This window comes from Poecilia mexicana, unplaced genomic scaffold, assembly GCF_051168715.1.
Source record: "Poecilia mexicana isolate PSO_F unplaced genomic scaffold, ASM5116871v1 scaffold_9, whole genome shotgun sequence".
NCBI classification, from domain to species: domain Eukaryota; kingdom Metazoa; phylum Chordata; class Actinopteri; order Cyprinodontiformes; family Poeciliidae; genus Poecilia; species Poecilia mexicana.
This window is the reverse complement of record NW_028263378.1, coordinates 25,077,602-25,092,725: the sequence shown is the minus strand read 5'-3', so window position 1 is coordinate 25,092,725 and position 15,124 is coordinate 25,077,602. Positions and strand designations below refer to the sequence as shown.

The window sequence follows — 15,124 nt, the reverse complement described above, 5'->3', positions numbered from 1 at the left end:
AGCAAAAAGGTCATGAGTTACTGACGGAGCTGCTGGAGAAGTAAAAGGTGGACATAAATATGAGTCTAAATACGTTTTTATGTTCCTTGGTAACAGCTTCACATAAATAATAATTCCTCTGATTCATTATGACGGGTTAATGTTAGAGAGAGACCGGAGGCAGACCTGATGCAAAAGGTTTTAAACGTCCAAAATCAGAGACAAAAATTCAAGCAATGGTGGTGATGCAACAGAAACGAGAGAGAGGGAACACTGAGGGACGACAACAGGATGAACCAGCAGAAAGGGAGTGAACCAAAAGAGAAAATGTACCAACGAGAGGAGATCAGCAGGACTTGTGTTGGCAGAGTGTAACAGGGAACAGGTCTAAGGGTCCATAAATACTTCACAGGAACAGAGAAATGTGCCTTGCCCTTTGGTTCATGTGAAGTATGAAATGTCCCTGCCTGGCAGAACGTATTGCAGAGAGTGTGTTGACCTTAATGGAATGAAATGCAGAAGAGAAAGTAAACACACAGAGACCAGGAGCAGAACAAAGCAGAACACAACTCTTCATGAGAATGACTGAAATACAAAGACAAAAAGGAGAAGGCACAGAAAACAGGAAGTAGCAGACTTACCAAAACAAAACAGGAAACATGCACATAACATAAATGCAATGTCCACTATAATGTGACAAGATTTTACAATGTAAAAATAAATGAAAATCTGTAAGGTGTATCTGTATTCAGTCATCCTAACTTTATACTCTGTTGTTTTAATCACAGTTTGTCTCTTGGGGTATGTCTTCACCAGATTTGCTCATCTTTAAACTGAATATTTTGATAATTCTTGTTTTCGCAAAAAAAGTTCTAACTCAGTAAGATTGGCTTGAAAGGGTTTGTGAACAGAAATGTCTGACCGCAGGTTCTCAGTTTGATTTAGGTCTCAACTTTTGACCATGAGGTGATCTTTGAAACCTCTTATGCGTTTTCTCATAGGATTACTTTGTGAGTCTCAGTGACTCGGACCAGTTTCCTTGTGTATGGGGAAGAAAAGTATGATGATGCTGCCACCACCATGTTTGGATCTGTGCAGCTCCTCCAGAGACACCATAGGATTTATGGCTGCCTCTCTGATTAATACTCTGCTTGTCCAGCCTGCTTTAATGTTTTAAATGGAGTTGTTGTATTGTTTTTCCTAATTCAACTAGGTCTTACCTTTATAACTATGCTTTGTTTCATTAATGTGAAAAGTTATCTGCTATGTATAACATAATGCCTACTCGTAACCTCTCATCAGAACCCCACTTAATAATTTGAACAGATTCCATATCTAGCAATTGGGGGGGGGGGAAACCAACAACAAAAAATCTGCACACGAAGGAGCTTTCCAAGACAATGAAATCATCCGTATCCTAATGCCATAAACTATTTATTTCACAACGCAAAGTCAACCCAAAACGGTATTTAACGCTAAAGACTGTTATTTAGGAAACATGCCTGCACAGTCAAGATTTCGTGGTCTAATCTCAGCAGCATTTCAGATTCCTTCTGCTTCACACAGGGCAACGCTGTGCTTTCCAGCTGCTGCTTCATGCTCCTCTCTCTGTGCCATGCAATTATACTGGTTCCCACCGGAGGTTTGCTTGGGTGGAGCTTTGCAACGAGTAATCTCAGGCATTAACTGCTTCTCACTGAGCACAAGTCACAGAAATCCACCAATACAGCGAGCACAAAAGAAGCTGGGTACGTGTACGAGCACGCTGCACGGGAGGACAAAGAGAAAATGAACCATTAAAAGACAATGAAAACAGGAAACTGATGCATGAATGAGACACACAGGAATACCACCCACAAGACAATAAGCGTATTCTCATTTAAATATGTAAAGGTGTTGATGTGAGAGGAAAAGCTTGTTTGAGGAAGGACAAAACTGTCTAGCAAGTTGACTTGAATGATAAGCATTCTGTCTCTGTTGGGTTTTAGTAAACAAAGCCCAGTTGCTTTGGATCAGATGTTTCAGGACACATGTTGTTCCTATGAGAGCAGCAGAGATAGCACGTTGCAGGGTTCCTCTGCTGCTCACAACAGAGTCCTTGTGCAGGAACACTGGTAATGCCTGGCACCGCTCACTTGCTCCTTGTACAATTCAGTCGATTCCCTCGCCGACTTCATTTTAGAGGCAACAGCGCCCTCTGGTGTCGGCATTCAGAACGCTTTATGCATCTGTCTTCTGTCGCCAGGACTTTTCATGCTTGACACTCGCGTGGTGCGTCAAATGCCGCGTTCCGGTTGTTCTCGGAACTGGGATATTCGGTCGTGAAAATCAACTGAAGCGCCCTTCGAAGTCGGATTTTCCGCTGGGAAACTATGAGCAACTCTAACTCAGACACAAGGTGGACGTCGGGTTTCAATATGGCCGCTACTCGCATCAACACTAGTCACATGTGGTCGAAACATTTATTCTGCAAGACATTTATGAAAAAGGGCGTCTAAAACCAAATGTTACATGTAGCGCCTGCAACTCTAAACTGAAAAAATAAAAATAAAAGTAGTGTTTGCTTACGGAAAGTAAAACTTAAAGTTACATTTGCTCATGGGTGGCACCATGTTGAAACTCCGACTTCTTAACTAGGATGCTGTTATTTTGCGTCTGACGTCAAACCCAGTTCCGTTCCACTTACCAAGTAACCGGAAATATAAGGACAAAACACTCAGCTCTAATGACATCACCATAGCCGGCCCAAGTCATAGACAAACTGTGCCTTTTCTTGGAACAACCAGACCAGCGAGGAACCCCAAAAAGTGTTTGAATTCTCCTACAGAGGATGCACTCGTCATCCACTTTATTAGGTACACCTGATCAAATGCTTGTTCACACAAATAGAGAATTATTCAGTCATATTGCAGCAATTCAATGCCAGGTGGAGATGAAGTGCTGAAAATCAAACTGAGGCTCAAAATGGCAACGAAAGGGGCCTAATCTGAGTATTTCAGAAACTGCTGAACAACTGGACAAGGAACTGTTTGAAAAAAAAGGAGAAAATATCCAGTTTGCAGCAGCTGTGTGGATAAAAGAAATGCCCTGTCCATGTCAGAGGTCAGATGAGAATGGGTAGACTGGATCAACAAAATACAAAAGCTCAAACAACAGCCTGTTACATGACAACCAATGAGTGGAGAAAATTGTGTCAAGACATCACCTCTTGAAACAGATGGGCAACAGGAGCAGAAGAAGACCACCCGGGGTGCTACTCTAGACGTGGCGGCGTTCCTAACTGAATGTCTGAAATGAAGCTGAAGTTGGCTTCCGATTATGAAACGCCGCAAGAGGATCAGACTGATTTTTTTTCCTTCTGTGGAGTCCCATTCTGTTTAGGATAAAGCTCAGAGTGAGCATACCATTAATGGTTTCAACCACAATGCAAACCAGCACCAGTACCTCTCCATGTTTTAGACCAAGCATGAAGGAAAACTTGGCCAGCTCCTGTTAGCCACTGTCCTAACCTTCTTTATGCCTGCACGAAAAGCACACTACCACCACCTCCTGGACATGAAATTATCACGTTTATTCAAGATAGTTATCACATTTATACGAGATAAGTATCACATTATAACGTGATAGTGCTCGAAAAACAATACCGGGTGAGCTCTGTGGAAGTAAACAAAAAGAAAAAAAAAAAACTTGGATCTTGTATTCTAAGGGAGGAACAGGGAAACCGAGGAAGAATTACACAATGTAGTGCATGTTTTGGCTAGGAAAGAAAGCCTGACCAGGAAGAAACAGCACTTTAGGGAACACAGCTGTTCTTTTATGAGGATAAAGATGATCATTTGAGAAAATATTTTGTTTCACAGCATTTTAATTTTTTTTTTTAAATCTTCTGCTTTTACTAACAAAAGATTGTGTTGAATCTGCAAATGCGAGCTCTAGGCTGCATGTTTAGCCCTTCTTCATCATGACATTTTAACAGCTACATTAATAAAATGTAGCTAAGACCTCACAACTGATAAAATACAATACAACTACTAACATGAAGTAATGTGTCCTAGTGAATTGTTAAAGGAACATGCTGATGTAAGAATGCTGGTCAGAACTGGAGCAGTTGTAAACGAGCGCTACTCTTCTGAATCAGTTAGAAAAGATAATGTTATGACCACAAAATTAAGAAAAGAAGATTAAAGAAATTTATTACAATAAAACATATGTAAAAAAAAAAAAACTGTTTTTAAGTCAAAACAGTGCAGGCAGCAGAGATGAAGACACTTCCAGGTCTCCTGAAATTTGGCTGCTATGAAGCAAAAATATCATCACCATCCTAAAATAATGACCAGTGTCTTATTTTTTTTTGCCAAAAAGATGATTTAGGGAAAAAAATCAATAAAATCACTTTTTGCAAAAATGACGTAGGCCATTATTTTCAGAATGATATGAAAAAAAAAAGAGTGGTCTGACTCTTTTTCAAATTTGACCAAAGAAATACAACTTAAATGTACACATTAATTATGGATAATAAAATAAAAAATACTGTAGAATTTCAAGATTTTAAAAAGAATTATCCAGATTCCTGTTAAAGGCACCTTAATTAATCATCAAAGTAAGAGCATGGATCCCTTCAAATGAACCACAGTCAACATTTGAGAGTGCCATAACTCCCACACAGTGAGGACCTGACACGCCGCACATTTATTTCCTCTGCAGCCTTAGGTTTCAATCAAGATGTGCACAGAGGTGCAGAATCTCTGAGGTTTGCACCCTCTTTTTGCATGTGTAAAAGTTGATTACGTTCAGGTCCTGGTGAGGAGAGAGAGAGCAGCCTGGCTCATCACCCTGTCAGAGTGCACTGTGGCAGTGATGCAGAAGCAGAACCAGGGGAAGCTGCAGAGCACCCACACCCACCGAAGAGATACAGAAGTACCCTTCCTCCTTCTCCCCTCCTCCTCCTCCGTCTCCTCCTCTCCCTCTCCCTCTCACACCGTCTCTCTGCACTCAGTTTTCATAGAACTGCACAAAGACAGGCAGGCAGACAGCTAGGAAGACTGTATGTGCGTGTGTGTCGCCTCTCCACCGACTTCAAGAAGCTCACACACCCAGCCTCCTTTTCTCAGCACCGGGATGCTGCCGAAGCTCGGCTCGAGATGGCTGAGGCTGATGTTCATGTCGGTGGTTTGTCTGTGCCTCTGCCTGCCTGGGGAATCGTACACCAAGAAAGCCCCGAAGGTGCCTCGCTGCCCTGCGACCTGCTCCTGCACCAAAGACAGCGCCTTCTGCGTGGACACCAAGGCCATCCCCAAGAGCTTCCCCCCTGGAATCATCTCTCTGTGAGTCCACAATCCTTTAACAACCAGCCTTGGCAGCATGTAGGCTGGTACAGAAGGCTACATCACTGATGTCACCCACGGTTATGTAATGATGCGTGGACGTCTCGGTTGTGTTTTGATGATATATAAAGTGCACAAAGCTGAGTCTCAAGCTGTAGACTGTTTGCCAGCAAAACCGTGATAACAATTGTCATAAAAATAAAAAAAAGTTTAAAAAAAGATGATTTTTGTTCCTTTAATGTTCCAAATATAGATGAGGGAGAACGATCCAGAGAGGAATACTAACAATAGATTCCCACGCTCACTGCAGGAGACTTATTTCCTCAGAGAGATCCAGTCTCAGAGAGCGCACAGAGACGCTTTCAGCGAATTAAAGCGCAAAAATGATGAAGATGGAGGGTTTTGCTGATGGGGATGTGGGGCATCTTAGCCTCAAACACCTGTGGATTGGATGGAACAGCGCAGGCTGAGGATGTCCTGGTTTAATAACAGGGGAGAAAGTGGTGATGGGAAGAGTGCGTCCTAGTTTGGAAAAGTTGTTTTGAAATTTACACTGGCAGGTTTTAGTTTAGGCTATAGATCAGGGGTCTGTAACCTGCAGCTCTGGAGCCCTATGAGTGGCTCTTTGGACCCTCCACAATGGCTCCTAATAACTTTTAAATATTTAACTTTTAAATACTACTTTTAAATATAGATATACTAACAAGTGTTTTGCCTTTTTTTTTCCAAGGAATTGAATTAGAATTCCAAAAAAGACTGACATTAAAAGACATTTTTAGAACTATTTTCCTCGTCATCTGGTTGGAAACTGTTTTTTTTTTTTAAATAATTTTCCACGACTACCAACAGCCTATAAATGCATCCAGTTTCTTTTAGCAAAAGTATTATGTTTTTCTTTATTTCAAAACTTCCAAGATAGGGTAACATTAGTGGCTCTAAATCAGTTTTATTTAAACAATCAATCAACTTTACTCGTACAGCACATTCCAGCAACAGTCCAGTTCGAAGTGCTTTAAATCATGAAAACATAAAAACAGTCACCAGTTGTAAAGCCAGTAACAAACATTACATTATGTCAAGTTATTTAAGGGGACTGGTGACAAAAATGTAGACTCCTGCCTTAGATGGATTGAAAATGACTGGGCTGCCAGTGAGAGGAAGATGTTTCCCCCTATTATATACCTGCTGTGATGTTTTATCATTGCTCACCTAAAACCCATCTGGATGGGATCTGATGATGGTTTCCTGTCTGAACAGGACGATGGTGAACACGGCCTTCACGACGATCCCAGAGGGAGCTTTCTCGCACCTTCACCTGCTGCAGTTCCTGTGAGCCGCAGAACACGACACCTTCACACAGACACCACACAATCAGTTTAACCAGGCCTGTTGTTCAAAAGCGCCTTCGTGTCACAGGTATGCGTCAAGACAGACACGATGTTGTAGAGCAGCAACAATGAGGCGACTTGAGCCACTCTACTCCAGATGAATGCTTATTGAAAGCAGTGGTGACATAGCAGTAATAAGGGTAAAGTGGCTCAGTATCAGTGTCTTTGCCAATGACTGACTCCCTTCAGTGCAGCTTCGCCACACAAAGGCGCGCTTGTCTTCTCAGATGCAATCAGGAGTGTGTGTTTATATGCGGCGGCATGCAGATCTGTGTGTTTGTGGGAGATCCTGAATGCATCAAAAATTAGTCATGCTTTTTCCACTGTGTCGTTTTACAAGTCCAAACTTTATTATTATTATTACAAATATTTGTAGTACAACAGAGAATCAGTTTGGTTTGCAGTCACTCCCCATCTAATTTGATTAACCTTAATCTGTTTTCCACTTCATATTTGTACACATTTATACATTTGTACACTACTTTATGTTGGTCTGTTACATAAAATAAAATGTTTTGCAGTCAGATTGTGACAATATTAAAAAGCTCAAGGGTTCCAAATACTTTTAAAAAGTGCAGTAAATTTTACTGTTCTACTTTCAACAGGCTCTTGAACTCCAACACTTTCACCATGATTGCCGACGATGCTTTTGCTGGTCTGTCTCACCTGCAGTACTTGTGAGTTTATCACTGAGTGCACAGAGTTTTTCATCTTTAGTAAATGTCCAACTATCACTGTCCACTTTCAAATATGAAGCATTAATAGCGACATTTCTTTTCCTTTATACTTATATATGATATATTTTATATTGACTATATTGGTGGTTTCCCAGGGTGGCATCAGAAATAGGGGCAGTTTACAGAGGTATGACTTCACTGTCAGTTGTGGTGGCTTGACATTTTCTTTTTTTAATTGCTTCCAAACATGGAAGCTGGTACTCCATGTTTGCTGCTGAGGATAGACAGACTTACTTTTTATGGACCCAAACTAAATTTCATCCAGCTCCAAACACTCAGCTAATTTACTGTGTTATAATTACTTGGGTGCTTTCCCAGAGTGGCATTTATGTGCAAACAGCCAGGGATATATTCAGTGAATTCTCCTGGTTGACCTTGACAACATGCGGTATCTTGATCAAGAGTTATTACTGGCCGAAGTGGTCAAACAAAGGCCGGGCGTTCCTGAGCTAAAATGCAGAGTAATTTCAGTGTACAATATTCTTGCGTTGTATTTTAGTTAACAACTCTGCTCTATATTTAGACCACCTCCATACTGTGAAAGTTACATAAGGTTGCACAGACCGATTTTGTGTTACTGCCGTGGAGTCCTGCGGTGCTTTTATTTTCTGCAGACTTCATCGCTGTATCTCTGCCACGGACAGTAAATTTAACATCCTAACATCCACAGTCAGATCTGAGAGGAGAAGGTCTGCAGTGCTAAAAACGCAGAGAGCCAGAAGTGAAATTAAAAATAAATCCTTCTCTGACAGCTAGCACTTAGCCTCTGCAGTGTGAAAAAAAGCTGAATATGCCATCCAGTGAATTGATGAGCTTTAGAAAGTCGTTAGTTGATGGCTTGGAGTGGGCAGGCTGCTGGCTGAGTGGGCTCGACTGCAGACCAGCTTGCAGACCTCATCCTCATTGCGTTCTGCCTGCTAAGAATGCTAATAAGGTCATAGAGTCATTTCCAGACACCTCCAGAGAGTTTGGCCCTTAACTATGTATGGACGAAGCAAAGACAGGACAGGATCGAGTGATGCTGACAATCCATTTGCAGAACTTGAATGACTTTGTATGTCATTTTAGACTTGAAGTGAGATTCTCATCTGTCAAAAGTAGACTCAGTATTATTATTTGACTCTAGATCTGACTTGTAAGCAGTTGTAAACGTAGCTGAAATCCTTTACTTGTTTCTGACAGATTTTTGTTGTACTGAACACAGACAATGACTTGGCCAACAAGGGTGACTTTCTGCAACAGAAGGTTATCTTAATGTGACTGATTTTTTCCCATCACAGATTCATTGAGAATAATGACATCCAGGACCTGTCCAAGTACACCTTCAGAGGACTCAAGTCTCTCACTCATCTGTGAGTATTTTAGGGTGTGGAGACGAATCTTTCACTTTGAAATGTCTAAACCTAAGCTATTTACTTTAGAGATGCACTGGTCAAATATTTTTTGTGACCGATTTCTGATCATTGTTTCTTTGAAAGCTTTGAATATTGCAAAGTTTCGTAATTTATCTCTATTTAAGTAAGTTTTGTCTGTCACAGCAGTACATGTGGTACAGTTGATGCTTTATGGATATGTTTAAAACCCTCTATGGCATACCGTTGCTCTCAGGCAACAAACCACATTTCTGTAGCTCACGTTGCTCCTTTATTTTATTTTTTGGGGGGAACGATTTAAAATACCTCCAGACATATTTTTGTCCAAATAAAAGAGGTATTGAGGTTCATGTGACCTTTTACTTAGAAGAGGAGCAGTCCTTTTTATGAAGCGGAGGTGCATGCTACACCTTGCCTCCTACTTGTAAGTTATACATCACTTTTCTTCATGTTTAAATTTGGGTCACTCTAACTAAAAATATTTTCATATCTGTGAGTATGTAAAGAAGCATTATAGATCATTTCAAGACAATTTTTTTTATAATTTATATGCTAAGACTGTGTTTTTTTGTTTGTTGCCTCAGGGCAACATTGCGCATTTAGGGCCCTTTTGCTCAGACAATATTATTCTAATGTGATGATATTCAATTGATTACAAAATAATTATCAGAGCCAATTTTTTTTACTTTATTATTGACTAACAGCAACAGGAGATGGATGCAAGATCATTTCATGGACAAAAGATGCATGGTTCATAAACTGGGGTCATTCCCGATGAAAACATGAGGATCCACTGTACAACCATTATTTCATTGTTTGTTTATCCTCAAAACTGACTTCAGTCTCAAAGAGTGATAAGCTGGTCATCAATGAACTAATGTACTTATTCCAAGGCAGGCAAAGACTGAAGCAATACCTGCCAATCCCAAAAATATGGGTCTGGAGGGAACTTTGCATGACTGGAGTAGATGGTGTTCCTTACAACCTACACAGGGCGAGCCGTACCACCACCAAATCTACCAGATATGGGAGCTGTTGGAAATGTTGTCCTTTGCTTGGCTCAAATTCTAACAAAAAATCAGAACTACATACTCTTATAAAAAAAGAGCCTGCAGCCCTAAGTCCTGTCACTGATGTGAATTTGGTCGCTACAACCCATAGATAATCAGATAAACAGATGGTGATACGCCAATAATCAAGTGCCAAAAATGTGATACACACTTTTTTTCACATCAGCAAGCAATTCCTTCCTGATGTTTAACATATAATGGGGAAAAAGACTGATTTCAACATCCTTAGTGATTCTAACTCTGCCAAACATACACATGTACAAACACACAAATGCTCGTTTTAGTAATTTGTGCAAATGTACCATTCATTAATGAAAGTTAGTTGTTTATTTTATATTTGGTGAGTTGGAACCATGTCTGATTTATTTTTGTCAAAAAAGTTTTTTATGAATATAGTTTTTGTTTGATTTGTATTTCATTTCTCATAATCACTGTAGAAAACTTGGTGTTTTAGACCCCTTGTCGCGCAATGTTGCCCTGAGGCAACAAACCCAAATCCGGTTCCGGGAGGTGTCAGGGTCCGATTTTATGATTGATATGTAATTAGGGACCAACAAGCTCCCAAAGAATGCAGGAAAATATTTTTTCCCCAAAAAAACAAAAAGTCATGCCATAGAGGGTTAAAAGACGGATAGCACCACCAAAGTTGATATCAGAAATTTAAGACATGACAAAACATTTTGACCTCAATCTCAAGTTAAAGAACTTAAAACTTTCCATGTGCAAAACAGCCATCAAGCGAAAATCATTACAACAAATAACTTAGCAAAGGCAATGTGCATAGTATGTACAATGTATGTTTATTTAATATAGGTGAGGAAAGCTGCACACCAAAAGAGAGACTGTGACTGAGTTTAGAATGACTATTCAGAAGGAGGGCAGTGAAAAACAATGCTCCTGTGTCATACAGCCACTTTCCGCGTTTGGAGTGATATTTGTCTGGGCAGAGTGAGAGAGTGAAACTCTCTCCAGAAAGCTTGAGAGTCAGAAACCGGAAAGGAGTTACTTTGAAATAAGATTTAATCATCTAATTTAAAGACTAAGTGATTTAGAGTTTACATTTGAACCGTCTTTAGCATCTTTTGTTAGCATTTAGCAAATAGGAAGATTAGCATGATTAGCATTACTAAGAAACATCAGTGTATTTTCCTAACAGAAAATGTAGAACCTCTGCTTAATATTAAGATTTTCAAAAGACTGCCAACATATCCAAACCCAGGTTGAAAGGTTCTTAGAGATAAGAAGAGGTAATTTATGTAACATTCTCAACCTACTTGTTGACTGCTGAAAGTCTTGCTCTGTTTTGCATTTAGAGTAAACCACAGATATACCTTGACTCTCTTCATATAAAATACTATGTTCTTAGTTCTCTGCCCTTCCTCTAACTTCATATTTCACACCTTCCTCATAGTGAAAATAGCCAATTCAGCATCTTTCTCCTTCAGTAACAGCATCCACACTCAAGACTGTTGTCGTTTGTGCAACATGTTAGCACTTAGCTGAGAGTCTTTTCATTTTCCTGTCGCCAGTTGATTTTCTTTGCATCTCTGATGTACACCTACGCATTTCGAACCAGACAGATGATCAGTATTGATCCATATATGGAGAACTCTCATTTTGCAGATCCCTCTCAAACAACAACCTGCAGCAGCTGCCCAGAGATCTCTTCAAACATCTGGACATCCTCACAGATTTGTAAGTTTGCCATGTTATCATGAACTCTTTAAACAGAACCGTCAGTAGCTCAGTTTCTTTTTTCTTTTTTTTTTTCATCTTTATGATTCAGAGACCTGCGTGGGAACTCGTTCCGCTGCGACTGTAAGATCAAGTGGCTGGTCGACTGGATGGAGAAGACCAACACTTCGGTTCCGGCCATCTACTGCGCCAGCCCCTTTGAGTTTCAGGGTCGCAGAATCCGAGATCTCACTCCACGAGACTTCAACTGCATTACAGCAGGTTTTTTTTTTTTTTTTTAGTCAATCTGTCTGCAACAGTTTGCTGAAGGTCATGGTGTAGTTTCATTGGTGTTCTCACTCTGATTTCTCATCCAACAGACTTTGCTGTGTATGAAACCTTCCCTTTCCACTCGGTGTCAGTGGAGTCCTATGAGTTCAGTGGAGATCACTTTGTGGCCTTTGCTCAGCCCGACTCTGGATTCTGTACCCTGTACATATGGGATCATGTGGAGATGATCTTCAGAAGGTTTCACAACATCACTTGTAAGTTTTTGGTTGTGACAATAAAAAACGATACATTGTACTCTGTAAATAATGAAAGCCTTATTCCTTCGGCTTCCCTCTTTCTCTTGCAGCTCGCTCGGCCGTGTACTGCAAACCTGTTGTGATAAACAACACTCTTTACATGGTTGTGGCTCAACTTTTTGGTGGATCTCACATATACAAGTAAGGCCTGAAGTTCAGCTTCATATTTAGTAGTGACTGCAACTGAAAAAACAGCTCAGTGGCAAATATTTAATGGTTTCCTTTTTTAAAAAAAATTTAAATCACGTATACTTTTTTTTTCATCTACTTTGCACAAGTTTATTCCATTCAATTCCAATGATATAAATTGAAGTTTGTGGTTGTAATGTGATTAAATTTGTCAAGAAGCTCAAGTTCAATTCGAACTCTTTGCTAGAAGTCAGCTATCTAAAGGTTTGTGAGTGTGTGTATTGTTGTTTCCCCCGTTTGTGCCTGTGTTAGTGTGAGTTAGCTTGGCATACACACCTCTCACCCAATGACTGATGGGGATAGATCCCAGTCCAATGACCACATAGGGATTACGCATCTATAGTAAATGGATGGACTGAGGCAGAATTTGAAGAAAGGTTCTCTTGTAAAAACTGTTAAGTTGATATCTTTGGAAAAACAGTGGAGCAGATATTCATTGTTTTTCCATTAGTCCTAAAATTAGCTCTGAAGTTTGGGAAATACCTTGACAGCCTTTGTGTGAACGTAGGTGGGAGGAGGGACCGCAGCGCTTTATAAAGATCCAAGACATCGACACCAACCGAGTGAGGAAACCAAACTTTGTGGACACCTTTCTGCTGGACGATGAGTGGTATTTCGTTGTGGCAGACAGCTCCAAGGCGGGCTCCACCAGCATCTATCGCTGGAACAGCAATGGCTTCTACTCCCATCAGTCCCTCCATCCCTGGCACCGGGACACTCACGTGGAGTTCATAGATGTTGGTGGGAAGCCTCACCTGATCCTGTCCAGCGCCTCTCAGCCGCCCGTGGTCTACCAGTGGAACAGGAACCAAAAGCAGTTCGCTTTCCATTCCATAATCACGGAGCTGGCGGACGTGCAGATGGTCAAGCACTTCTGGGTGAGAAAAGTCCTCTACCTCTGCCTCACGCGCTTCATTGGCGACTCCAAGATCCTGCGCTGGGAGGGGCAGCGCTTCGTGGAGATCCAGACTCTGCCCTCTCGGGGGTCGATGGCGGTGTATCCCTTCACGGTGGGGCCTCGTCAGTACCTGATCCTGGGCAGTGATTTCTCCTTCTCCAGAGTGTACCTGTGGGACGACCTCACCCAGCGCTTCCAGCCCTTCCAGGAGCTCAACATGAGGGCCCCGAGGGGCTTCAGCCTGGTGTCCGTCGACAACAAGGACATTCTGCTGGCCGCCAGCTTCAAAGGCAACACCCTGGCCTACCAGCATCTGGTGGTGGATCTCAGTGCCAAATGAGCAACAGGAGGTGTTCACCTACCTGCAATTTAAAATGTGCCAATAAGACTGCAAAAATGTCAAAGCCATGTAACTGAAAGTCTGCTGTTTCCTCTGAGGTTTTGAGTAAGTCAACTAATTACCTGATTGTTTATGATCTTTTGCACTATTGTTTAAAATCTAATTGAGTTATGTCAAAATTAGAGTTGTGCAACTGTTGAATCACTGTTCTATTTAAAGAAATGATGGCTCGACCATTGTTTTTATTCTTTGTGTTGTATTTAACTAATATCTAAATAACATGCATGTACATTTTCAGAATTGTTTGAAAGATCACACTGGAAGTTGAATAACTGAGAGGAAAATTATGTTTTGTACTCTATATGGTGAAATGAAAACCCTTTTGCACGACACTGTGTATAAAACAAGCTAACCCTAAAACACGTAAAACACTTTGTTTCATACCCATATGTATATATATCATCAACATAAATCTGTTTTTGACTAAATGCTTGTTCGAATCAAATCAACATTTTGTCACCATTCATTGTAATGCCAATGCAATGTCCACAATAAAATGAGATTGGTGTAAGAATTTCAACAAAGTGTAACATCTTAGCAGCCATTCAGCATTTTAATAGTTTGTACTGCTGCCTTCAATACTGCTGTTCCAAAATTTCATGTAAAGAGTGTGAGGAGCCCATAATGCAGCAGCTCTGATTAAGATTTTGTGCAGAGAGTAAAGGAGACAGTCTGTACTGTAGCTGGACTTGTTCTGCCATGATCAAGGACTAGTAAGATACAATAATGGGAACACAAACAAAAAAAAAAAAATAAGTTAAATAAATTGAATCTTTCTTGGTATAATCGTAACATAATGTAGAATTCAAAATTTATTTTACATGTTATGGTAGACATGATTGTTTCTCCCTATTCAATCAGAAGCTTTTTCAAATTCACTGTAACACAGACTGCTACACGAAATCTTTCCTGCTATCAACCATGGCAGGAAAGAAGTTATCTATGTAACTCTTTGAAGAATTTGAATTAATATGAGTTGCAACAGCATTTAATTTCCCTTTGGGATCAATGTTTGAATTTAAATTATTTATTTAATTTGAATTTGTATATAGGAATGGTATTCTTTTTGGGCCTATTAGTAAGATCAAATATTATAATTTAAATTTAAAAAATAATCTTAGGTCTTTTGCTTATAATGCAACTAAATTCTAGAAAAAAAAGGTCGCATTTATTTGACCTTTTTTTTCTAGAATTTAGCTACAGGAGATCGATCCTTCACATGGCCATTAATATGTACAACTCATTGAAGAAAATTGTATGAGTTACAAGAACATTCAATTGCCTTCTGGTATTACTTTAGTATTTCTGAATCTAACTGTATTTGATTAGTGAATATTTGTTATGGAATAGCAGCAAAAGAAAACAGTGCCATATTGTGGTAGAATGGGGAAAATACCCAGAAACTGTACTCAAGTTATAAGGTCCCTAATTCAGCATATTATTACTCAAGTAAAAGTAAAAAGTCGCAGTTCAAGAAACTAAGGTTATTTGAGTATTGAGTAATT

At 40.1% G+C, this 15,124-nt stretch overlaps 1 protein-coding gene across 1 annotated transcript; it reads left to right on the top strand.

Moving 5' to 3' along the window:
- The first annotated feature begins 4,625 nt into the window (after positions 1–4,625).
- Positions 4,626–13,559, top strand: lgi3 (leucine-rich repeat LGI family, member 3). Its single transcript, XM_088009045.1, has 9 exons — positions 4,626–5,303; positions 6,561–6,632; positions 7,297–7,368; positions 8,709–8,780; positions 11,495–11,566; positions 11,658–11,827; positions 11,926–12,090; positions 12,183–12,273; positions 12,830–13,559. Exons 1-9 carry the CDS (start codon positions 5,026–5,028, stop codon positions 13,557–13,559), a joined length of 1,722 nt encoding a protein of 573 aa, XP_087865171.1. The 5' UTR covers positions 4,626–5,025.
- The last annotated feature ends 1,565 nt before the right edge of the window (positions 13,560–15,124 follow it).